Source organism: Eucalyptus grandis, chromosome 10, assembly GCF_016545825.1.
Source record: "Eucalyptus grandis isolate ANBG69807.140 chromosome 10, ASM1654582v1, whole genome shotgun sequence".
Classification (NCBI taxonomy): domain Eukaryota; kingdom Viridiplantae; phylum Streptophyta; class Magnoliopsida; order Myrtales; family Myrtaceae; genus Eucalyptus; species Eucalyptus grandis.
This window is the reverse complement of record NC_052621.1, coordinates 28749293-28775168: the sequence shown is the minus strand read 5'-3', so window position 1 is coordinate 28775168 and position 25876 is coordinate 28749293. Positions and strand designations below refer to the sequence as shown.

Here is a 25876-nt window from a genome sequence, read left to right as displayed (position 1 = left end):
AGGATTTGTTTCCATGATTTCATATATCAGCAAAAGAACAACTAAGCTAGGTATGGAGAATGCACCCTCTTTCCTAATTCTGCATAGATGAACAGCTAAGGTTGGATAGCTAACAAGAACATAAGCAAGATAAATACATTCAGAATGCCAGACCATGATCGGAGCCACGAGAAACTGGAGCTCGAGCATGAAGGAGAATAGATGTCAAGATTGCTCAAACAGATTATCCAAATACAAGTTCAAGATGTATCTTCCCGTCGATAAGACGTCCAGCCTCTTCTCGCTAGGCTCGTACTTCCCCTTCCGGAGCTGATAGCGGTGAGTCACAGCCGAGATTGTATAGGCCTGGCCCTCGATTGTCACGCTCTCACCGCATTGCAAGTTCTGCTAGGAATTACCACCAGGGTGAAAAAACAGAAACATGAGACGAGATATCCCAGAAGCAAGACTGTTCTTTTAACTTTGCATGTAAAACTAGATAAGCCTACCAAGCCACGTGATAGAATGACCAGAATGTGCGACTACCAGCAAATGAAGGATGTAACATGGACATAACACAAAATTTCCATGGCCATTTTCTGTATGCCAAATTTGGAGCAAGGGCCATGCGCATTCACAAGTGCAAAAGGTAACCGCAAGTCATGGGCCATCACTTCACAAAATGATTCAGTACCCCCGTCTTCACCTAACTAGGGTAGATCCAAATTATGAACAATTATATGGGGCCACATCACAATGTCTCTCTCATTATCGAATAGATGAGCAGAGATAAAGCTGTTCCCTTCCCCTATAACCCGATATGTCCAACCATTTTTCATGAAAGTTCCAGTGCCTTTAAGAGGGAAAGACAAAAATGAAACTGTTATTGCACGTAAGAAATCTGTTTGGTTTACCCTTTGCAGTGTAATTATACCTTTTGATGTTCTGGCAGTTTCCACTGGGCACTTTACAACTTTACAAGGAAACAATGACTTCACCCAAGTCTGTACTCGTTAATCATTTATCACCAATATATGACCTGCATCAATATGATATCCGATTTTGTCATGATATTCCCACACGTTTTACTTGATTTTATATGATTAGACCCTGTTCCCTAAGGATCTAGAATTTGGCCTTAGCTTTGGAAGTGCATTGGTTTGCTCTTAATTTCATATTTTCAGAGGATTATGAGTATCTGAAAAGAAATAAAGTCTCAAATCCTAAGTTTCCCCTGTTAATTGCATGTACTTTTCTATTTCCCTTGATTTTCTTCTGTCTCTACTTCTTGGGTATTAGATGATTAACAGGAGCTCCACTATCAGCATCAGAACAACATCCTACAAGAGCACTTAAAGAACATGATGTCCAGAATGCAAAGTCATCTCTAATTACATTCCACAACTTAATGAATTTTGGCCAGTGCCGGGTCATTGTCATCTTTTAATTATGACCTCCATGCTGCGGTAGTGGAGGGCAACCATATTTCAGCCTAGGATTCCTTCTGGCAATTATTGATAGAAAAACAGAACGAGCTAATCAAAAAACACCTTTTAAGAACAAAATCAACAACAGCAACGAAACCTTTTATCCACACCTTTTATCCACTCACTGTGGTTGCATTGATAATTTTCATCGTGATGTTCTGTTGAGTACCACTTCTACACTTATTCTATCTCAGCACTGACATCGGACTTCCATTTGACAGCATCATATCACCCACAAAGAGCATACACAGCAAAAGAAAATCTATGTGCTCGGCAACCTCTTCAAACATAAATGCAAAAAAATCCATGGACGAAAGTGCACCTCTCAAAGTAGACTGTTGCTATGGAAATCCTTTGTAACACCTCTCTTTGTTATCACTAAAGTAGTGACTACATCAAATATGGCCTTGTGACTTGGATATAAGCAACTTGTAATGCCTTTTATCCAAAATCCTCAAGAACCTATATATGGAACTCACTCTAGGCTTGCTCCAAATCAATGGAACCATGTGCAAAATCCTTTTCTTTTCACCCAGTCTCTCCATCAACTACCTCAAAGACTGAAGGCCTTCATAGATCATCATCCTTAGCTTACCACACAATATATTCTCATAATAAAGAATGTGCTGCGCAACTTACGCTGCGCCAAGTCAGTGCAATCCCTCTAAATTCAGCATAAACTTGGATGCACCCTCAACCCAAAAAATAAACGGAATTCTCTTTTGCCTTAAATCAGTCCCTAATAGATAGTCAAACAGTACAACCCAGATATCGCTTCCTCACATGGCAAACTTAACGACGGACATGGGAACAAGAATGGTCGACCTCCGGCTAATTGCCTACATTCTAAATTCCAAATCTTTGGGTCCAACACCTCCAATTTCACCACATACCCAGGACAAATTCGACAAAGACGCCTCCTACACATAGTAAGACAACTCTAAAAATATTGAATTTTCATATAAAGTTTGCTCCGATCACCTTTACCCGCGACGCTCAACAGATCAAATTACCCTCTAAAATCCCACGACAGCAATTCGAGCCACGACAGAACCAGTCCCCAAATCAAACACAAAAACAACCGAATTCTCCAACGTACCGAGGGAAAGCAACGGACGCCGAGGCTCCTGGGAGGAGGAGTGATCTCGATGACCTTGTAAGGGTGACGACTATCCCTTTCCCGGTCTTTCTTCCGGCACGAGATCTGAAGGCCCTGCGCGCAAGCAAAACCGGCCATGGAAAAAGCCCGTGACTTTCCGCGGACGTCAATCTCGTTTACACGCATTCGGTAAAAAGTAAGGATTTTCGGAATTCCACCAAAAAAAAAAAAAAAAATGGGGAAGACATAGAAGAAGAAAAACGGAGAGAAAGCGAGGAATTCGCGGAAAAAAGAAAAAAAAAGAAGGGACCTCCATGGAAATGATGAAATGCTGAATGTCGCACCTTCGGGCGGGAACTCAAGTTGCCGATAACCATCGCCATTCTCGTTTGCCTACCGCCTCTACCTGAGACGCTGTGAGAGAGAGAGAGAGAGAGAGCTTTTTTCTGGTCCGGAAGCAGCTTGAGAATCGCAGAGAGACCAGAGAGAGGGAGAGTAGGAGCCAGAAAAATTGAGGAAAAATCGAAGATCCTTTTCAGATGATATTTTCAGCTGCGAAAATTAGTGCACTTTCGGGAAGACGGGTCGGGTCGGGTCGGGTCGGGCCACAGCTACACAACGGTACTCCGAGCCCACAAAACTCGGGTAAAATTGGGCTTTAGATTAGACTAAAGATAAATGCTTGCATAATCGTGCCGTTTGGTTAAGCAGCGGATGGTCAAACCTTAGCCTCGGACAGCCAAAAAAAAAAAAAAAAAAAAAAAAAAACCTTAGCCTCGAATTTTGAAAATGGGAGAGGAAAGATAGAGGCCAAAATTATGCCTTCTTCCTACTTTGTGATTGGCGTTTCACCATTGTCTTATCATCTTTCAACTTGTGGGTATACTAGTTGCTCCCTACACTAAACATTAATACTATATAGAGGTGATCAGGAAGTGAAAAAAAAGGTACTTAAAGTAATTACTAGAGAAAAGAAGGAAATGGCTTGAACGGATTGAGATATAATGTCGGTTGAATGCTAAAGAGGAAAAATAAATGAAAAGGATATAAAATAAATATGTTTTACACATAAAATTGCATGCGAAATAAGGGTGAAAGTGCAGAAGGAAGAAAAGATCGTTTATTATGATATAAATCTCTCCTAATCCTTTTATATTTGGACAGCTGTTGGAGATTTTTTATTCACACATAAATAGCATCTTTACCAAGTTCTCCCAGCCGCTCCTAATCCATTTTGTCCTTCTCTTTCCCTCTTATCCAAATAAGATTGTGCTTTCGAAGTTCTTTCTATTCCTCTTGATTTTTCCTATCAAACTAAGGGCGCGTTTGGTAACGATTTTGTTCTCGGGAGTTGATTCTGACTAGAAATTATTATTTTTTATTACATTCATGAATCGATTTTGAATAAAAAGCGCATTTGGTAATGTCCAAAATTTTTTATTCTGGAATAGAATTGCGTATGATACCGTGTTAATTGATTCTTTCCAAATTATTATTATTATTTTTTAAATAAATTTTAAATGCTTTTTTTTTTTTTCCTTTTTTCCTATTCTTCTTCTTCTTCATCTTGACGCTCACCGCCCTCGGCGAGGTCGGCCTTCGTTGGCCGAGCCTCGCTGGTAGCTGGGCGAGGCTTGCCCAGCCTTGCCGGTGGCTGGGCTTGCCTCCGGCGAGCTCGCCGAACCTCGCACTAGCTTGGCGAGCCTCCGGCGACCGGCGGTGGATGGCGGCGGCGGGCGGCGGCGGATGGTGGCGGCTGCGGCGGTGGTAGACGGCAACCGGGATGATGAAAGGGAAGAGTGAGGGTTTACCGTTTTGATTCTTTTTCTGATTCTCGGACAGAGAATCAAATTTTTTTTTATTCTCAAATCTTGTCCAAAATTGTTCTCGGGAACAAAATTTTTACCAAAGGCGATTCTCGTCCCAAACTGATTCTGGGAACAAAAAATCAGAATCTGGCACTGTTTGGCACGATGCCAAACAGGCCCTAAGTGTTAAGTTCATATTCTAAATATGCCAATTCCCTGGGCTTAAACAAGTAAATCATGTCGCATCATTAGTCTTACGAACAAATCTAGGGTGAGCATCGGTCCCAGCAGGACCAAGTGATTTTCAGGTGAATGGAGTAGGTGCACGAATAAAATCCCTAAGAACTGGCCTAAGGCCATTTCAGTTCCTTGCAAGATCATTCCAGCCGGTCTTGTAGCTGCTGGTCTTACTCCTGAATTTGTCTACCGAGGACTTTTCCAGGGTAGATTAGACTTTTAACCGGTTTTAATCTTTTTCTTTTTTAAGAAACGAAAAATATAAAAAATTGCAGCAAAAGGAGATTCTTTCCTCAATGACTTCAAAAGCCTCAAAGTGCCTCAACCTCTTTAGATGCGTTTAGGATGACTTTTGGAGAAAATTCTTGAGAAAATGTAAAGGCCCTTGAGTTAAAGGAGTTTTTCAAAATTCAAATTGTATTTGGTAAATTGTACTTGTGAAAGTCCATTGTCAAGTATTTTTGACCAAAATACTGTTTGGATAATTTAAATTTGTAAAAGGCTTTTGTTATTAAAAAAAGGGAAAAAGGAGAGTTGGTCGGCCAAGGGCTTCGTCGGTTACTGCCGGCAAAGGGTAGGCAATCCAGTGAGGGGGAGGCGGCGTAGTGAAGGGTAGGCTGTCCGGCGAGGGGGAGGCGGCGCAGCGTTGCGACCCTTGCCGGACGGTCGCCTCGACTGTCGCGTCGTGACCTCCGTGTGGAGGTCACCGGTGCCGCTCGATCTGGTCGCGGTGATCTAGATTGCGAGATCTTGGTCGCCGCGCCACGGAGGTTGCCGCAACCCAAATTTGCGCACAATCTAGGTTGTCGGTGACCCTTGTCGGAGGGTTGTGGGACCCTAGTCGGACCACCTGTCCTTTGCTGTACCGCCTACCCTTCGTTGGATCACCTACCCTTCGCCGGCGATCGCACATAGATGCTGGCTATGTTCTCAGTAGAGAGAAGGAAATGATGAAGATGATGAACAATTGTCAAGGTAAAGTTGGAAAAACGAAAAATTAACGAGGACAATTTCGGAACAAAAATTTCGTTGCCTTCAAAGCCAGTATGCTGAGAATGCCCAAGGCAGCCCCCAACCTGCCTTGGGCTTTTCAGCTTTGGGAAGGCTTGCCTTTGGCAAAGGCAAGCGAAAAATAGATTGCCAAACACTAAATATTTGACCCAAAGGCCTTTAGGCCCCTAAAGACCCTTGAGAAAGCAGTTCCCAAACAGAGCAAAGCTATTGTCCCAATTATGCCCACAAAAAAATTTGAATATATCTTATGAAAGGGAAATGTAGAAATAAAAAGAAAAACACCTGCAACCTCACCCTCCAATCTACCCTGAAATCGGCCAGTCCAATTCCAGATTGGTTTCAAAGTGTCTTTGTTCAGTTCCTCATTTTAAAACCTTGGAACTGGCCTTGACCAGGTCGCTTCCAAATCCCGGACCGAAAACCGACCTACCAAGAAGCCGATCAAACTCCAAATAAATCCAATAGGCTGCAATTGCTTTGATCTCGCAAACTGCACGATTGCACGCTTTGTCCATGTACATGTTTAATTACAGCTCATAGCTTGATAGTGTCATTGTTGTCTCGAGCTTCTGGCTACAATTTTATGCGCTAGATTTGGTTTGTCACGGTCTTAAGACAGTTTCCTAGTCTAGCTATGTACAAAGCTAGAAGGGCAAAAGCCATAAGCGGACCAAGCACCGTAAGAGTTCCCCTACATGAAATATATCGCTCAACCCACATTTCTCAAAGATCATAAATGTCTTGTATTTGCTCAAAACGGAAAAGCAAAATCAATAACTTCGCACCAGAAAGAATACATAACTCGAGATGATTCGCATCCAGCAGTTGTACGGGAAACAGGATGAGATTAGATAAAGTCAACTGGACTGACTAAAGTCGATAAACAAACAAACAAGATTGACAGAAAGATTGTACAGAACAAATACAGCGACGTACTACGTACGTCTTGTAACAAGCAGGAAACGAGCAGAGAAAAATACCCTTCTGCAGGATTTGCAGTTCATTAATGTCCAAGTAGTTTGCAGCTAAATAGGAGACCAGATCTCTTAGATTTGAGTCCTAGAAAAGAAAAACGTAATAGAGGGATCTTTTCGCCTTCAGGATGACAGGATTCCCTTGTTGACATGATTAAAGAACTTGAGAGCATACAAGCTGGACCCAAGACAAAAAGATCAAATGCTACAAGCTGAGAAAATCTCATTTGGCCGCTGCACTTTAACCCTCAAGCATCTTTATTTCAATGAGAATCTACCTTCCATAAGGATGATAACGGCCGCTTCCTGCACCACCATATCCCCCTCTACTCCCGTAAAAGCCACTTCCACTGCCACCTCCATAGCCACCTCCAAGGCCAGCATCATAACCACCCCCACCATAGCCACCACCAGCACCCCCAGCACCAGCACCGCCACCATATCCTCCATAGCTCTCACCGGGACCGCCATAAGCCCCTGCAAAGTCATATCCTCGGCTCAAGCCACCGGCGCCGCTGCCAGCACCACTGCCGTAACGACTAGCATAACCCATTGATGGATCTCCTCTGAAGGCCCCCATGCTGCCGCCACCGCCTCCAGCATATCCTCCATATCCACCAAAGTCACCAGCACTATATCCCCCATAACCACCAGCCCTTCCTCCATAGGCTCCACCAGTCCTGTACCCACCATAGCCACCACCTCCATAGCTACCACTGTATCCACCATGCGCATCTCCATAGCCACCACCATATGCAGGCCTGGAATCAGAGTAACGTTTAGATGGAGCAGGTGGGGCATTTGGTTTCTTTGGCTCAGCCTTCTTGATCTCCACCTGGTGAGACAGAATACAAAAACATTCAGCAAGCATAATGAGTGACTACAGGTGGAATGAATATTACCATTCTATAAAAAGTCAGCAGGACTAATGACAAGCAAAATCAAACTTTTACATGCTATAATGTGACATAGCCATGTGACAGAACCCAACATTCAAATATCTATCCAACATTAAATGAGTATCACTCAGACTCAGAGTAGCGATTCTATGGATTCTAGTAGAATAGGGTACTTCACTATTGTACAAACAGGTTCACTGTAGGACAATCTCCGCACTTTACAGTGATCTCTCAGTTATGATATTCAAATCGGATACTCACATAACTCAGATGCTAAGGACTTCTTCCATTGTATATTAACGTGTACTGAAAAGATGTTCTAGCTCAAAAATGAAAAAGATCAGTATGAATATCAGCAGTCACTGCCTTAACTAGCGGACACAAATTGGGAAATAGATCACCTGAGCACCAGCCAGCTCAAGCCTATTGCCCTTGGCCAAAAGATCATCAACAGCTAGCTCTGATTCAAAAGTTATAAACCCAAACCCACGAGACCGATTTGTAGAATGGTCTCTCATGATCTGGTGTTCCTTGACCTCACCAAACTGTGTAAAGAAGTCCTTGAACTCATCTGTCAGTAAAATAAGTTGTTCAGACCAGTGTTATCAAAGACACAAGCAAACTTCACCAAAATAATGTTACCTTCAGTCACAGCCGTAGGAATTCCACCCACAAAAATCTTCTTGGTCTTAAAATCCTTGGAGCCGGCAGCCCCCTTGGGAATAGTACGCTTAATTTCGACCTATAATCCAACACAGAAACTACTCAACCAACCAAATCAAGCACAGAGCTTGTTATTACAAAACAAATCCAGATGTGTGAACAAAATGGGTTCGAACAAACCTGTTTCCCATTAATAATATGAGTCTCCTCAATGACTTTATCGACGACAGAGGGATCTGCATAAGTCACAAACCCAAATCCACGAGGCTGCCCAGTCTTCCGGTCCCTCATAATGACGGAATCCGTAATATCGCCATATTTACTAAAGTACTTGACAAATTGTGCTGCATAAACAATATAAGCAATCCGTTGATCCAAGTCGCATGTGTTTTAAACAACTGATACATCGAAAAGCTGATCCAATACGAACAACTAACCAGTAGTCGTCTCTCTTGCTAAACCTCCTATAAAAATCTTTCTGCAATTACATTTACACTAAAATTAAAAAACAGATAACAAATGCATACCTAATCAACAGCTATACTTAAAAGACTAGTAAAACTAAATTCTAAAGCACAGTTGACAGAAAAAGGCTTGCATCAGTTTCTGATACAGCAATTTCAGCTAAACCGAAGAGAAAGAAATCCACTGCTTACGAAGTGCCGCGAGCCTGAAAAAATATTATCGGACTACAAACACTAGCATTAAAGTCAATACAGATAGCAGCAAACCATAGCATCTTATCAACAAACTACACTTCGGGCAATTCGCAAGATAACAACTTCCTCGCCTTTCGATATCCGGCGCATCAAGATAAACCGAGAAATGGCAAACGTTTCATGTTTTGCTTTCATAATCCTTACGCTCCGCGGAAAAACAAGAACTGGCCATTGTTAATCGCAAAACAGAATACTGCAAAACGTTTCCGCAAAAAGGAACGATTTTTTTTTTTTTCCTCCGACGGAACAAATTGTCAGCAAAAGAAAGGCAATCGCTGCATAAAGTTCGCATCCTTCCTACAAACGTTCCCCACTCCACCACCGTCGTTCAACCCGACGGATCCGCACCACCGACAAAACGAAACCCTAGCCACATGGAGAAAGGAAGGGAGGAAGAGGCTCTCGGGGGGGTGTTCTTTCAGAGCAGAGAGGCCGAACCAGCGGGGGAGGAAAGCTCACCCGGGGCTAGCACCGTCGCCGGAGTGGGACTGCGATTTGTCCTCCTCGGCGTGGTCGGATTGGTTGAGGTCCCCGTGCTCGCCGTCGAGGGCCGCTTCTCTGTCTTGGAGGTCCATGCGTTCTCCGGCGAGCTCGAGAGGAGGGGGAGTGAAGGGACGGCGCCGGCGACGGTCGCTGGGCGTTAGGGCTTGGAGGAGGAGGAGGAGGAGGAGGAAGAAGAGGGACGGAGACGGAAAGGAGAGCTGAGCGGTTCGCCGTTTTAAGCCCTAAAGAAACCCCTAAGTTCAGCAGCTTTGCTCCTGCTGTTTTTTTTTTTTTTTTTTTAAATATATAATAAAAGGGTACCTTCTCTTCGTGCTCTGGGTATTTAAAATATTCATATCTCGATAGATTTCTTCGGAAAAATCAATAGTGTGTGTGTGTCTATATATATATATATATATTTATCTTATTTTTATTTTTTTGGCCAGGAAATGTGAGAGAATTATTAATATTTGAAGTAACGGCCAAAAAAGTAAAAAGAAAAAAGAAATGAAGTAACAGCCAAAAAAAAAAAACCGGGCTGCTTTGTTTGGGAAAGGCCATTCCCAAAAGCCTTTGGGCCTACCTTTGGTCCAACGCTAAGGAGTGCGACAAATTTTTGAGTTTTGAAAAGATACATTGCATTATGAAAGTCCTCAAAAGTCCCTTTTGTCCGCGTGAGTTTTTGGGTTTAAAGCATTTCCGAGATACCGATATATTTTTTTTCTTTCAATTTTGTCCTCACTAACTATTCAAAATTTCGAAAATGTCCCTCGAGATATGTTGCTACTAGCACGAGATCTGATCGTCCATGAGCCAAATCCGACACCGATGCACATCGCATGACCTCAAATGATAGATATAAGAGTCAAATTTACCATTTAAGCCAGATTTATTTCTCAATACACTTTTGAACATAATTTGCATTTCAATACACTTCTTTTTGACCAAAAGCCACTTTAGATTTTAACCTAAAGTTTGGCTTTCCCAAAAGTCCAAAATCGCAGCCTTAGCTCATGAGATGTGCCTTTCATCTTTACTCATGCGATGAGGAGGACGGCAATATTCATTTTTGACCTCTCCCACTTTCGCTCATCGCCCCCCAAAACAGTCCACACATCCCTATCAACTTAGCAAGACCATTACTTATCATCCATCATACAACACTTTCTTCATATAGACAGGGTTTCAATTAGACCGTCCCACTTTTTTGCACCGGAAACACCTAATAATTGCGCATTTGCTGTGGGAAATCGATCGTGCTTTGTGACGTGATCACAAATTGTGATTGTATCATCTTATTGGTAGGCCTCTTCCACAATCGACCTTTGTCCTGTTCCACAATGCACGTCGAAACACATAGCAGTCAAAAGCCTCGTTGACAAGCCCATCGAAACATGTAGCGAAACAACGACATCACAAGCCTTTGCTGAAATTGTGACCAGTCATCTTCTCCGATTCATACAGTACATAATTTATCGACTCCCTTGCTACGCTACAAAGAAGGAAAAATATTTTAGTTAGATCCTTGCATATTGCTACTTTTAGTCAATATACAATAACAGGAGTTTCACGTCTCGTTCATTTGTAAAATTTTTAGGAAGGTTTTGTGCAGTCTAAAACTCTGGATCCCACCAAATAAAAGAGACTCTAACACGGCAACCATTACCAAGACTTATATGGCCTAATCGGGTCACCGCGACATTACCAAGATAACACGCATAAAGAATTTCATCAGTGGCCGAATCCTATCCACATGAATTTCGAACAATTTCTTTTTCTTTAATGCGGTAGAATAGGCATTGCGAAACTCCCTCATCCTTAAGTTTCTGGATTTTCTCAGGATCTGTCTCGTGCATGTGCCGTCTAAGTTGCTGCCTCACGAGTCGACAAGAAGCTGAGTATTGTGTTGCTGCACAAATGTAAATGGAGAAAAAAGTCAGCTCCTCAGCCGCAAGAAACATGGAAATTGCAGAGAGACACATGGAAGAAAAACGATCCTCCTCACTTAGACTACTTTAAAAGTTCAGCAAATATTATAGTCAAATTTGATCAGAAACCATAAATTAAATGAACAAATGACAAAAATTAAGACTTAAACGTGCCGAATGAATAAATTTTCCAACTTCCATGTCATGATCTTGCCACTTAGGCCATGAAAGGCTCGCAACCAAAGGCTTGACCAGCGTATACACAGCAACACCACATTCTCATTCGTTTTGGCAAATTAATCTTATGAAAAAATTCTTCTCCAAGTTATTTAAGAACTTCAGATAGCATAAAAACCAAGGGACAGTAAGATGTGTCCATCAAGAGGGATATGTTTTAAGCAAAAACACAGTCCTCCCAACACAAATTAAGACAGGTAAGGAATTTAGACCAAAAAATATTTTCTAAATATTTAAATATCCAATGAAAATTAACATGTTATAAATTATATCGACAAAATCTTTTGAAAATGCTTACCGTTCCGCATTTGGTCAGAATCATAATAAGATCTACCCGTTTAATTTTAATTTATAATCGCTAACATTTTAGTTTCATTTTCAATACTTGAAAAAAATTCAAACATTTTTTACTATTCGGGAATAAAAAATAAAAGAAACATGTTTGGTAAATTTGGATAATTTTTTTATTTCTTTTATTTTTTCTAATTTTTTTCTTACTTTTTTTCTTTTTTTTTTTTCATTTTTTTTTCTTCTTTTTTTTTTTATCAGATGAGCCCTGTAAATAGAGGAAGAAAAGAGTGATTTTTTTTTCCAGGCTGGTTGAAAAAAATGAGGATACTGAAAGTAAGGAACGAAAGGAGTTTTCTTTCTTTCTTTCTTTTGGCCGAGGCCGGCGACCGGCCAAAAGAAAGAAGAAAAATAAGAAAAAAAGAAAAAAAAAAAAAAAAACAAATGACTTGTCCTGGGAACGAAAGAACAAAAAAAGGAACAAAAAAAAGCAACTTCTCTAATTTGAGACATTGAAATAAGTGCCAACCATGCAGGCCCTTAGTTTCATTTTCAATACTTGAAAATTCAAAAAATTTTCAGTACTCATTTTTTTTATCGATGAGAACAAAAAGGAAGAAAAAAGTGTTGAAAAAAATGAGGATTCGTAAGGAACGAAAGGAGTTTTCTTTCTTTCTTTCTTTTTGCTGGTGGGAAAACGAATGACTTGTAAGCAACTTCAAACTTGTATTTAAAAAACAAAAAAAATGTTTGCTTCGAGGAAATTTTGAACAAAAACACGTTTGGTAAATTTGTATAATTTTTTTTTAATATTTTTCTATTTTCTTATTTATTTTTCCTTTTTTCTTTTTTCTTCTTTTGGTGGCGGCCTCGCCTTGACCACGGTGAGGCTCGTCGGCCGGCGAGGCCGAGCTCGCCCAATGCTCCCCGGTGAGGCCGAGCTTGCCCGGCGGCGAGGCTCGAGGCGTCGTTGGGCCACCGCTAGGCGACGTCGACGGGTGGTGGCCCCAAGAAGGCCGAGCCTCGCCGCCGCCGGGCGAGGTCGGGCTCACCGGACTGGGCGAGATCGAGCTCACCCGGCTAAGGCGAGCCCGGAAGCCGCCAAGGGCCGGCGACGCTCGGCCTCACAGGGAGCCGGCGACGCTTTGGCGAGTACACTGCCCCGACGGCCACGGTCGCGCCCCAGCCGGCAACCGGCCAAAGAAAAAGAAAGAAAAAAAAGAAGAAAAAAAGAGAGAAGAAGAAAAATGTTTTTAAAATTTGTTTCAAAAACAAGAAATAATTTTTTTGTTTTTGTTTCTGCATTCCAGAATATGTTTTAGGAGAAAAAACAATTTTGGAACAAAAACACACACGCACCCAAACGCGTTTCTGTTCTTTTTTGTTTCCAGGAGCAAAAAAACAGAAAAGTTGTTTAAAAATAAAAAAAAAAGAAACAAAAACAAACGCCCCCTAAGTTGCAATGTTTCGATTTCGAGTCAAACATAACCTAAAATCCCAATGACATCTGTAGGACCAGTTCGACTAAGCTTTTTAATCACGTGCCCCTCGAAAAAAAATGAATCGATGAGCATCGAATTTTTTATTCAAGGATCGAAGAACTTCGACTGATACAGTGCACATAAATCTCATCAGCCTCTCTGTTTGAGTTAGCGATTAGACTCCCTCAATTTGATTCGTATGCTAACATTTGGGAACATGTACTTAGCAAAAACCTTTGATTCATCGCATAAGTGAAATATAAAAAAACAAATCAATTGGATGCCCCAAATTTTGTGCTATCATCGCGGATGGACGATTCCGAAATTTCCCAAGCAAACGATGTAAGAAAGGATGCCCGAAAGATTCTAGAGAAATTCCTCTGACGGGCGAAAACATTTTTAGGTAAATACTCTTCGAAAGTTAATTAACAGTTGGATTGACGCCGGTGCTACTGATTTCAAACGTGAATTCTTCAGCTGTTAAAATTCACATTTAAGCACGTCCGAAAGTACACCTCCAGTGGCAAAGAGGTGGCAGTCCCAGTTCGAACTTTCCAAACGAGACCCTTAATTCTGGACATGTCTACTATACTTATACACCCCAAGAAGTCAGATGGGTCAATCGCTCCAATTTCAATACAAAATCACTCAGCACATACATTTCAAAAAATTTCTGAGTGAGTTTCCCGTCCTTCGGTATCTGAACATAAAGTAGTTTGCCTATCATCCTACTCTAACACTCTTACAAGTAATAGCCGTGGTGAGGGTGTACCTGCTCCGGTTCTAATCTAGTTGAGCATTCAACTAAAATGTATTCTGCGGGTTGACCCTCCTCCTCGCTCCTTCTCGCCTATAATACGGAGTTTCATCAATTGTCCTCCTCACGTAGTCCAGGAACGGCTGGGGCGTCCTTGGGGAATGATCGCTTACTACACCAGGGCTGCTGCGATCAGGTGTAGTAGGTGCCACCGGTCTGCTAGGCGTTGCAGGATGACCAGCTGGCACATTTCTGTCTGGCCTGGCCAGTATGGAGAAAGAGATGGCGAGCAATACCATCAACAGCACGAGAATCATGGGCATGCTCAGCCAGAAAGAAAAAGGGGACGACTTCCTTTCTCTGGTCGTGTAGCTCACCTCCAGTTCCGTTCTTTGGCCTAAAAAAGAAATAAAATGCACAAAAAATATGAGATAGGAGTAAAGTAGGTTCCAGAAATTTCACGAGCAAGAAGACTCACCAGTGGCTGGAAGTGTGAAGACTATTTTATCCTTGAAGCTCTCGGATGCAATTGCTTTGACCTGAAAATACAAATAAAGCAGGTGATTGAAAAATTCATGACATCACCGTGTTCTTTGCCTGCAGTCTCTATCCAATCAAAGTCTAACATTGACACTAATCTCATTCATGGTACCGACCAAGAAACTACAGGATTGAAGCTTACATTACCCAGCTTTATTTCTTTAACACATTCCACACTCAGCACCCATTCTTATTGCCCAAAAAGAACAGATACACTCCAAGAGAAAACAAAGTTGCTCAATTCTTTTTCCAACTATCATTCAAAGAGTTAAGACTTGCATCTGCTTACCTCATACTCAGCAGCACTACCAATCCCAAAACCTTCTCTTCGTATAGGAGTTATCGTAATGAGATCCGGGAACTGCCAATGAATCTCAATATCTAGAGACAAAAAAAAAAGAAAAAGATTATTAACACGTTAGGAAAATGAGCCAATGGCAATTATCTTACGGAAAAGGAAAAGAATCTAAGTCTATGGAACATGATAACAAGCAAGAAATCAAACACAAGATGCAGTTCAATTGTGACCTACATTCATGGGAAGATTGGCAAAAATATTTCACTAGAAATGACCAATACAAGTGCAATAGAGATTATAATCATGGTTTAGATCACACAAACACTCTTAATGTTTCCAAGCCACGATAAACCCTTCCAAGAATTCTCCCAGAAATTTCAGTTCTTTCAACATCGGCACCTACAATACCACCCTCAACTTGGATACATAACAGAAGACATGCGGACATGTAAGAAATATCGTCGTAATGATGGTGCTGCTGCTATGACGACACAAGCAATGATGATCACCATGTGGTGGAGTAATGATGGTGGGGCATGATGAGCAAGCCCACTAATCCAGCTTGCAGAAATTTTTAATTGGTAGATCTTGTTTGCATTTTCACAATCAAAATTTGGGTTACACAACTACGTCTTGAGCACTTCAAATTTTAAAAAGAGCTTAACAACCCTGCACATGCTAGTAATTCATAAATCAATAACCACAAACCACCCAGGCAATCCTGCATAAAAACAGCATTTTAAAGGTAACAACTTTGACCTAAATCAAGTTTTCCAAATATTTTCCTGAAAAAAATAATAAAAGCAGGAACACACTAGGAGAAATACTAGATCATCTTAACATTGAAGTATTGACTAGAAAAGATATCCAATTAGCTAGCTAAGCACACAGGTTCTTCAAGTATTCAAAATCTACAGATTTTGCCATTTTCAAACTTAGAAAAAGTGAAAAATTTGTCTCCTCTCCCGTGGGAGAGAGACTCATTATACCTGTGTTGCCCAAGAGAGTTATGGTAGTTCTGTTAGAGTCGGGTGTCAGATCCAATTGCATGGCATCCTAAAACACAAATTTTTGCAACATCAGAATGCTTGAAAGTGGTTTTCAAGCAAAGACACCAGAAAATGCTTAAAGAATGAGCATAGACTTTTCAATATATAAAAGAGCATGTACAACGTAACTCAGAGCTAACCATGGCAGAGATAGCCAGAGATAAAAGTCCAACAAGCTAATGTTTGATTCGTGTGTCAATAGTATCACCAAAGACAATAAAGTTCACATAAAAGTTTTATTCATCACCTTATCCATCCCCAATATAGAAAACCCTCCGATGAAGAGGGCCGAGGCAGATCCTGATGCATTTCTGGCTTCTCTTAATATAGCCTTGATGGAAATAGAGATATCTGATCTCATGTCCTTTGTTTTGAGCGTTGAGCGTACCAAATGCTCAGGTGAATAAGGGAAGAAGAGACAATACGAGTTACCAGTGTCAAGATCTGTCCATGCCTTAGTATACCTTCATTGCAAAGTTATTGGCTTCAGAAAGGTTTAACAAAATAAAGAACACACACACACACACACACACACACACATATATATATAATAAGCTAACAGGATAAGTGTAAGGCTTGTTACAATAAAGCAAGATAAGAGGTGCCATATACCCAACAAATGGAGGGTCTACTACGCAGTCATAAGGGATCTCCTCTTTCTTTGTGTTGTATCCATCACTGCATAAATTGTTCACAATATATTGTCAGTAACCATATTATTCTTACAATAAACTACATGTAGAGTACATAATACACATAATGTGAGTTCAGTATCACTGTGTCCTCATGTCTAAGCATTCGGTTACTATATATGAAGCTAGCAGAGTACACAGCATCTAGTGGGTTCGGAGCCTTTTATTCAAATCTACCTCCTGCCTCCATCACTGAAATTCCAAATGAGAAGGTGTTATGCCTATTCTTCTTTCATCCATTCTGTTTTCTCTCTCCTTTGATCTCATTAGAGCTAGAGAAGACTCATAAGAGAAGAACTAACTTGACTAAAGAAATTACTATAAGCTCAGTAAGTTAGAAGGGCGAATTAAAACAAGATTCCCAAAGTGGTTCCATTGAAATAGTTCAATTGTGGTATCACACAATTCAGGAAGGAATCCAATAATCTGGGAGAGAAGGAATCAAAAGGGTGCTTGTGACAAGCCTGCTGAAACAAAACAAGGGTAGAACTGCCAGCAGCAAAATGATGTCGAGAAAGCATCTTCCAGAAGAGATGCATTTTCACTCAACTGAAGGAATGACAGTAAATTGGGCATTGGATATAAGCTCGAAATGCAGTACCATATTTGATTACACTGTTGCTTGCAGTTTCACTCTAATCCAGTGTTTACCAAATATCTATCTCATCCCCCTCTTTCTGCACACAAATTGGATTCCTTGCATAGGCTGACAAGGAATGCTTACTATTTATCAATCAATTTAGAGTCTTAAGAAGAAGTTATCTAGTACAGCAAATCTGGGAACTGTTAAGCCCGTACAGAGGTCAAGACCATTTCCAAAAAGCTGGCTGATGGTGGAATTGTGAAATATGCAGAGTGTAGATATTCATGAGATCTGTGATGCATTCCTAAGATGCAGGGGCCATTGCAAGAAACCGACTGAGGTTATTTAGCCTTATACACCATTACTGTTCTTTTTGCCGCAAAAGGTTACCCATGTTATTCAAAAGGAGATAATAGAAGATACTCAGTTCCAGTCAAATAAGTATGCTAGTAGAAGAGCATAACACAGACCTGAATTTTACACGGAACTCATATCCTCTAACAGGGAAAGGAACATTGCTTAATGCCTCTCTGGGAGCTTCCACAGAAACCATGTCACTTCCCAGCACCATAACCTCTGTTTGCAGCTTTGCACTTGAAGATTTGAAAATAACTGCTCAGAAGTAGCATGCAATGTGAACCAAAAGGCAAGGGGTAGGCTCAAGACAGTGGGATAACTGTAATACAGTAACACTGAATACCTCGAGTGGTGCCCTCTCCAACTGCCTTGGATTTTCCAGAGTACAAATCTATGGTTATGACACTTTCATTTGCACTAGTCCACTGCCCAGAAACTTGCTCCTTGAATCCTACGAGGCAAAAGGTAATTTGGCATCATTTAGTAAAATAGCTTCTCATGTTCTATTCATATGCAGAAGAGGAAATTATGAGGGGACATAAGTAATGTTCTGTAACTCAAGACATATTATACACACATCATGGCATGCATAAAGGTAACCATAAAGGTAAATTTTCACTAACACAGCCAAAGGATTAGTGGCCCAAGAAGTAGGGGATGGCCAGAAAAACCTTCCCACAAGATAAAAATTCAAGCAGATCATTATCCATGGTAATTGAAAGTTGAATGTCTAGAGAAAAGATGACAAATTCTATCTAAAGTGACAGAGCTGCCTCGATAATGCTAGGAACAAAACAAAGTCTAAGTAATCGTTAACTCTCAAAATGAAACAAAAGCATACCAAATAATCGTTGATATGTTTTGATTGGACAATCAACAATTGCACAAAATCTGAAAGTGAATAACCAACATATATTGGCTTATGTCTGAAACATAGATGAAATTTTACACTAGCCACACCTTCTAGATTAAACTCAAGTGAATTCCCAATGTGAAAAATGGGATTTTGAGGGTATATGAAGGCACCAACTGATACCTGAATGGAGATGAATACACTGATATTATTATATGACTGCAAAATTGCAAAATGATAGTAAATATGCACATAACAGAGAGAAGACTGAGACTAGCTGATGCTCTAGAATTCAATTGTAATTGTACAAGGGTTCCAATGGCCAAGTCAGAAAGGGAATCTAGAAGTGCTTCAGAGAAAAACCAATTTCAAGGATACACAGTGAGCTACCATTCCTATTTATAAAAGAGAAATGCTTTTAACAAGTAAGCCACCTATTGAGTTATGGGCTCAAGTGGGTGCAAAACCTTCAGTGCAGTAACAACTGTATAGAGGCTCTAAGTAGATGGATTCCATGCTTCCAGTCTATAATCAGCTCTAAGGTGCAAGGGTCCTCTTACTTAAATGAAACTAGTAAGTAAAATAAAAAAATCTTCACTTACCATCATGGCGACCACAAATGGTCATGCATCCAGTTACAGAAGTATGTCAGTCAACTCCAAAAGATAGAATGATGAGTTGTGTGAGAGTATATATCACTTGACTATTTATATTTATAGTTGCTATTTTTTAAACCCTTTTCTTAAAGAAATTTTTTTCTGCTTGAACAACATGTTGGTGTCAAATAAAACAAGTCTATTGAAAGCTAAAAAGGTACCAGTGCATAATCTGACTTCCTTGTACTGCCACTTATCGACACTCGTAATAGAGCCGTTCCGTGTTGTACTGCCTTCAATAAGATAGAAGAGCACAGTCACAAGGAAAGAATAATTACTGCAAGATGAATGGGTAGGAAAATAAGTTGATGCAATTTTTTTTAATATCTTAATCAAAACAAGTCTTATTTTGGAGCACAAGAAAGCAAGAAAACTGGACTAGATATAAGAGACAAACATTTCTGTGTCATAATTCTATTTTTGTAGCCTATTCCATGAGAAAAAACAAAAGCTAGTATGGGCATGTTACCTTGAGATTGATATTTCCATTCACACTGCTTGTTGTGTTAACATAAACAATATCCGGATAGTTCACTTCCATGTCCAAGGCAACTGCATCATATGCTTCATAAAAGGCATATCCTGGAAAAACACAAAGTCACCGCAGCAATGAGGACTGAATAGCTATACAACCAACAGTGCATTGACAGTGCTTTTAAAAGAGTACCTAGAACATCGAAGTAGCTAATCGGGAGTTCAATTTCAGCACCAAGAGCAAGATTTACCAAACGGAAAGGAAATTCTTTATTTGCAAATCTTACTTGAGCCACCTGATTACAGTACAGAACAGCACCGTCAGCACAAGTTCTAAATAGCAAAACAACTACATCAAAGAAGAAAGACAAAAGAACATAGAAATCATAAACGCTAATCTATCATTGAAGATCCGAATCTATGGAACTCAGAAATATCATTAACAATTACAATTTTTGACCTTTTAAAGTAGCCACGGTATGCTAGTGTTAGCAGCTCTAGATTACAAGAGGAGAAAGTCATGGGATTGAAAATGCTTAGAATGGTAAAATCAGTTGTATCACTATCTGAGATGTGAAGAAAAAGGTTGAGACACCACAATATGTACTGCTTGACTTCTAATGACCAAGTATGGGAACACATTGTCAGTAAAAAGTTGATCATATCGCACATTCAAGGTGCAAAGTCTTGAATGTCTTTGGCCTTTCTTCAGATACTAGCACATCTCCAATATTATAGTCCTACCTGAGAAGTACAGTCCTCTTTTATATACATGTCGGCATCTATTTGGTGCTTTAACTTATGAGTCTCTGTAAAAATTCAAGACAGAAGCTCAAGGAAAGGAACATAGCTACCTCAGTGACCCTGATACAAGAAGCAATCTCAATTCTCCCTGTCAAGTGATCTTTAGCCTGAATGCATGCAACTTCATTGCTCTCAGCTGTTTTAATTCTGTTATCTTGAATGGAAATAGTATTGCTGAGAGCTATTTCATTCAATTCACCGCAATTTCTCAACAAGGAATAGGTAACGGTCCCTTTTCCACTGTGACTGTCCCACTGGCCATATGATTCAAAAGATGAAGGCAACAGACTTGATGTAACATACTGAGGAGGAAGAATCCAGGTTATTGGAACTCCAAGGGCAAGAGGTGGATCAGGAACTACTGATACCGACACACTAGAACTGTAAAACTTGGATTCTGAGAATGATGAAGAAACAAAATCACATGAAAATGAAACTGAAACTCGGGACTTGCCAGCAGACCTGAAATAGATCAATGGTACTTCCTGATTAATAGTGTATATTTCACATATAAAAAGAACCAGATATAATTTGCTTGCGAAACAATCCCATAAGAAATAAATAATGAAACAAAAGGATTATGTCAGGAAAATATTCTTGTGAAAACCCACTTTAGTGAGCTTCAAGCACAGGCAGACACAGATGAAGCTCCAGTATTTGACAAACAGACATAGAAGGAGCCCCAGTATTGTTTGCTCCATAAGACGCTTGCCGAAGATAGGACCTAGAATGCAGGTAAAAATGTACCACTCCAGACAACAAACCACCCAAACCCTGGTATTCTCAGTTCTTTCCAGTAGATGCAGATGAAAGATTTCTTAAAGGAAGTTAACAATCACAAACAAACTCAAAGGCACTAATGGATTTGTAAATTCTTGTGTTATTATCAACAAATGCCCTGAAAAACAAAGCAAATGGGATAGACTCAAATTTCACAAGCAGACAGAGACGGAGATTTCCTATTTGACCCAGGCACAACAGTCCAACTTAGTAAAATATATATATTTGCATGACATGATCGACTCAAGTATCAATAATAATTTGCATATCCATTCAATGCTGATTTCCAATGAGACATTAGTGAAACAAACAAAGAGACTCAAACTTGGACTGGAAGCAAAATCAATGACATTGTAATAACATCATCACATACCCAAGGTTACAAAACATGGTACAACAGAACCATTATCAATCCAAGTTCCCAAAAATAAGATGTAGTGCATAGAAGAGGCCCAATTGTGGAAAAAGCTCTATTACCTTCCAAGCAAGACCTTAAAAAAGGCAAGTTCTTTCTCATTGAAATATGATGACTGAATTTCCTTTGGAGAGACCAACTGGTTACGATTTTTTTCTTCAGAAAACTGCTCTCCCATGTTGAATCCTAAAACCTGCACAGGACAGTGGAGTAGCCACCTTATTATTTGATATCATGCAATTCTAATCACTCATAGTATAGTGAATCAGTCCAACCTTTTCATCTTCTATGGTCCACTTATAGTTTTTGCAGATCTCATAGAGAGAGAACAGATCACCCTGGTCATTCCCCAAGAGCCGTGAGTATATAGGAGATCTTGGAGAATTAATTGACTTATTACTAAATGAAGATCCTTGCCTCAGAAAACGCAGGATATATTGGCATCTCACAATCAACACCAAGTTTTTCACTTTGCACATTCAATACTGCAGAAGAAGGGACCACCACATTGACACTACCGCTGGCTTGACAAAGGATGGAATTTTCTCTCCCATAAATTGTGGCAAGTATAGTCTGCAAATAGATAAAAATAATGAGACAAAGTAGATAAAAGAATAACTCAAGATTGGTCATGATCCTCCAGATGGGACCTGATGGATAGAGCAAAAATGGTGTCAAAAGTTCTCCCATCTTACTTTTTGGTTTATAGTCAGGGAACTATATTACCGAACAACACATTGCCCGTCCACTCTATTCTGTCTGTAAGACTCAGGCATTTCAGCGACCAGATGAAGTAAGAAGATTACATTTACAGTCTTCAGAGGGCCAGATGGTTATTGCTTTGATCTTTTCAAAAGGCAACCTTTAAAAAGCAAAACTCTTAAGCAGAGTCATCTCTCTAGGCAAGTTCTTAATTCCCGATTTTTTACTAAAATACCAAATTTCTCTTAAGAAAATCTAAGAAGAGCCGTGGAACTTAGATGGTGCAAATGTCACAACTAGTTTATAAAAAGAATGCCCAAGCAGTGCAGAATACATATGTCAAACATCCATTAGTAGAGCTCCAATTCACATAGATCTGCTGTTGCACAATCACACCTACAATACCAAATAAACAATGCTAGCATCAGTTAATCACTTACAGTGTTCCCAGGTGAAACTGCAGAAAGTCGTCCCGTTGTTCCGTGAACAATTGCAATCCAATCTTCCAGACTCGAATATTCTATGCGAACACCAACTTTTGGGCCACCTCTGACAGTAACCTGAGCACAGATGAAAGTGGTATTGTCAAATGAAAGGTGAGCATGATAGTCAACTCCATATCACAGAAAATTGGATAGATGGAAAAGGATAGAAAGACACTGTATCAGATTAAATCAAACTCAAGTCACTACTCCAAGCGACTCGTCAATGCATCAAGATGTGGGGCTATGCATTTGGCTTATAAAATATGAAACTTGAATCGAGCAACAGTTCCTCCATCGCCATGAACACAATTATTACTCCACAACCACCACCATCCGGGGGTGGCAAATTCTGACATGAATTGACACATTAATGAAAATAGATATTAGCCTAAACTGAAGATGACACGGATCAACACATTCACAATATATCCATTTTAGTATGTTTGACAAAAATAAAATATAAATGCCACTACTTGACACGAATTCATAAAATGAAATGTGAACTCAAACTACCAGCCTCATCCCTCCCCTACTCCTGCCAGCACTACTATTATTCCTACTTCATCACCACTATAGCACTGCCACCAAGCTGCTTCATCACCACGATTCCATCACGCATCAATTCTACACTACCACCAGTGTAAACGCCATATTCGTCAATGCTTCATTATTACAATTTCACAACTCACATCTAATGAACTCTAAGTTGCAAGTTTCAAAATCTTGTGATGTTATTTCATGTTTGTTATTTTTATGTAAAACAAGTATAAATATTACTACAGAGTAATGATAAAAAAAAAATGCCCTAGGACATTCAACAAAACATTTTTACTTCCTACTTTTACAGCAGAACACTCAATAAGTCTAATATTACAATTGAAATTTGGCAAATCTGGTTGGGGTGCTTGCCAAAAGTGATATCTACTTGCAAATCCTTTCATTGAAATGCAGGTATGAATCGTATGATCTGCTTCTTATCCTCTCTTATCATACCATATATGATATCCTTCAATTGTTTGCATCATATTGACTATGAGACATACAACGTATTCTTGCTCTTTGAAAGGTTATGTTCTTGAAGGAAGAGGTTATATTGAGATGGGCCAGTGTTTGTGCAGAAAAGTGAAATGTCATAAGTCGCCTCATATTTTTCCTACTCTGAATGTAACACTGAAGTTGGTTGATTTTAAAGCCGCATACTGCTACTAAATCACATTTCCCAGTGGAGGGATAACTCAACGAAATCTGGCAATGCTTTTTGAAATGCCTTTATGCATCACATCTAATTCACGGTTGGGGAGAAAGAGTACTTTGAGGGCCACTTAAGGACAGATATCTAATTATGTTTCAACTCATTCCACTATTGGTGCTTGGTTTCCAATGGTTGATCTTGTAAACGCACCTTTAACTACATCTTTTGCAGAGTTCCGACATTTGTAAAATTCCTCTCACCTTGTCCTATATAACTTGAATATATTTTGCACCTTTCAAGTGGTGGAAGTGAATTAACAAGAGAACAAGCAAGTAATAATCTGATACATACCACATAAGATGCCCCTGGTGCAAGAGAAAGTTCATAAGGGTGAATTCTTGGTGGAGCATAGACTTCTATTTTTATCGGTTGACTTTGTAGCTCATGTCCTGATTGCTGTTTCACACTCACCTGATTTCAAGTTTTTTTTCTGTAAGTTTCCAAAATTTCAAATTCAACATGAAGGAAACCTGTTGATATAAACGAAAGAGGAACTTACATACAAAGTGGTGACTCCAAGGTGCTTTGCAATAATTATGAAACTTCGACCTCTAACATAAGCATCATCCCTGCTTGAGTTATCATTACCATCCACAAGTTCAATTATGTCATCCTCAATATGCACTTGAAGATCCATGTAAACATACTGCACCATCCCCATACCTTAAGTTATTGCACTTCTTTAAAGGGAAAGAAAAGTGATTGAAATAGGGGCACCCCCTAGTATTAGTAAATTTTTCGAACGAAATATAAGCATAGTCACAAAAATAGAGACAAACGAAATACTCTGGGATGAGAATAATTTGTGCGTATATGTCACTTTTGAGTGCATAGAAAATTTAATGTCTTCAGCATCAAGAACTGTGCCAAAATAAAAGATAGCTTGGTACGTGATTTACCTGAGAAAAGTCAAAGGAGCCCCCATCATTTGTCCCAGCAACTATATCCATAGATAGCAAGCTTCCTTCCTGAGATTAAATGTCTTCACAAATTAAGAATCAAAGATGGAAGATATTTTTTCATAGGGAAATTTCTTCTTTTCGTGAGATAAATAACATTACATGATGGAAATTTATCTTAGTATACAGAAGAATAGCGTTTATATATAATACCAAACTATTCTGAAGGGAATGTCCTCAAATGAGCCTCACCATAAGGCTTATTTCTTCTCCTGAAGTAATCTTAATCCAGTCTACATCTGCAACCTGGACCTGGAAGATATGTATAATTCAGATAAGAGGAACTTTTTTTGATAACACAGAATTTTATTAACAGAAAAGTTTCTAGTACACCAAAAATATAAAAGGAAAAAGAGACGAAAACGAACCAACAAAAGAAAAACAACACGACTGTATGAAATCAAAACAAGAAGACCAAAGCCAAATAAAAGAGTACAATACAGAAGCAACCGAAGAATCTGAACCTCCAACAATCTTTTTTCTTTTCAAGTGAACCACAACGGTGCCGCACACTTCTTCCAAATTGAGTTTCCTACGTAGGCATACCAATAGCTAAATAGCTGGATGGCATGTTTTCAAATGACCTGAACCATCTTAGATGATCTAAAGATGTGATTCCAAAGCTTTGAGGAACTCCAAAAGTCAAGAAGTTCAAAAAGAAAAGGCACAGATTGACTGGCCCTGATAAATCAGAGGAAACAGCTGGGAACTTTAAAGTTCCAGAACATTGTACAGCTAGCATAATGCACTCAACCAGGACTCTGACTACATAACATTCTTTAACATCAGAACTTTCAAAATAGTTTCATCAGTGTCAACTTAAGATAATTGGGTTCAAAGTCTATTTCTTGTCTGGGCTAACAGGTTAGAATTTTACAAACACAATTTTCTGGAAGCCTAGACAGAGTAAATTCCTTGCTACTC

At 39.8% G+C, this 25876-nt stretch overlaps 2 protein-coding genes across 3 annotated transcripts in view; both read right to left on the bottom strand.

Annotated features, from left to right (window-relative positions):
* Positions 1 to 47: 47 nt before the first annotated feature.
* Positions 48 to 3077, bottom strand: LOC104422643. Of its 2 annotated transcripts, none has more exons than XM_010035027.3 (3): positions 2876 to 3077; positions 2566 to 2679; positions 48 to 384 (listed from the first exon to the last, which is right to left on the bottom strand). In XM_010035027.3, the coding sequence occupies exons 1-3, from the start codon at positions 2879 to 2881 to the stop codon at positions 205 to 207; spliced, it is 300 nt and encodes a 99-aa protein (XP_010033329.2). In that variant the 5' UTR covers positions 2882 to 3077; the 3' UTR covers positions 48 to 204. The 2 variants fall into 2 exon arrangements, with proteins under 2 accessions (XP_010033329.2, XP_010033328.2); XM_010035026.3 differs by having other exon boundaries at positions 2910 to 3075.
* A 3391-nt stretch (positions 3078 to 6468) lies between these two features.
* The window catches only part of LOC104422642 (nuclear pore complex protein GP210), a 31012-nt gene continuing 11604 nt past the window's right edge, over positions 6469 to 25876 (bottom strand). Inside the window, exons 16-41 of the mRNA XM_039303568.1 lie at positions 25145 to 25204; positions 24893 to 24961; positions 24493 to 24639; positions 24285 to 24404; positions 22697 to 22816; positions 21972 to 22127; positions 21830 to 21892; positions 21617 to 21747; positions 20410 to 20821; positions 19749 to 19851; positions 19551 to 19663; positions 19243 to 19314; positions 18533 to 18608; positions 17916 to 18023; positions 17686 to 17827; positions 16553 to 16618; positions 16188 to 16404; positions 15881 to 15947; positions 14883 to 14974; positions 14532 to 14592; positions 14125 to 14450; positions 8598 to 8634; positions 8341 to 8504; positions 8140 to 8239; positions 7899 to 8068; positions 6469 to 7433 (exon numbers count right to left, since the gene is read on the bottom strand). Of these exons, the coding sequence (XP_039159502.1) occupies positions 6873 to 7433; positions 7899 to 8068; positions 8140 to 8239; positions 8341 to 8504; positions 8598 to 8634; positions 14125 to 14450; positions 14532 to 14592; positions 14883 to 14974; positions 15881 to 15947; positions 16188 to 16404; positions 16553 to 16618; positions 17686 to 17827; positions 17916 to 18023; positions 18533 to 18608; positions 19243 to 19314; positions 19551 to 19663; positions 19749 to 19851; positions 20410 to 20821; positions 21617 to 21747; positions 21830 to 21892; positions 21972 to 22127; positions 22697 to 22816; positions 24285 to 24404; positions 24493 to 24639; positions 24893 to 24961; positions 25145 to 25204 (3753 nt within the window). The 3' untranslated portion in view covers positions 6469 to 6872. The remainder of the gene's footprint in view (positions 7434 to 7898; positions 8069 to 8139; positions 8240 to 8340; positions 8505 to 8597; positions 8635 to 14124; positions 14451 to 14531; positions 14593 to 14882; positions 14975 to 15880; positions 15948 to 16187; positions 16405 to 16552; positions 16619 to 17685; positions 17828 to 17915; positions 18024 to 18532; positions 18609 to 19242; positions 19315 to 19550; positions 19664 to 19748; positions 19852 to 20409; positions 20822 to 21616; positions 21748 to 21829; positions 21893 to 21971; positions 22128 to 22696; positions 22817 to 24284; positions 24405 to 24492; positions 24640 to 24892; positions 24962 to 25144; positions 25205 to 25876) is intronic.

Bases quoted from the DNA above. Each gene is read 5' to 3' on its own strand.
- LOC104422643 (XM_010035026.3), bottom strand. From the start codon at position 2,948: ATGGCGATGGTTATCGGCAACTTGAGTTCCCGCCCGAAG. The intron at 2,680-2,909 runs GTGCGACATTCA...GCTTGCGCGCAG, and splicing joins ACTTGAGTTCCCGCCCGAAG to GGCCTTCAGATCTCGTGCCG. The intron at 385-2,565 runs GTACGTTGGAGA...AATTCCTAGCAG, and splicing joins GCGTCCGTTGCTTTCCCTCG to AACTTGCAATGCGGTGAGAG.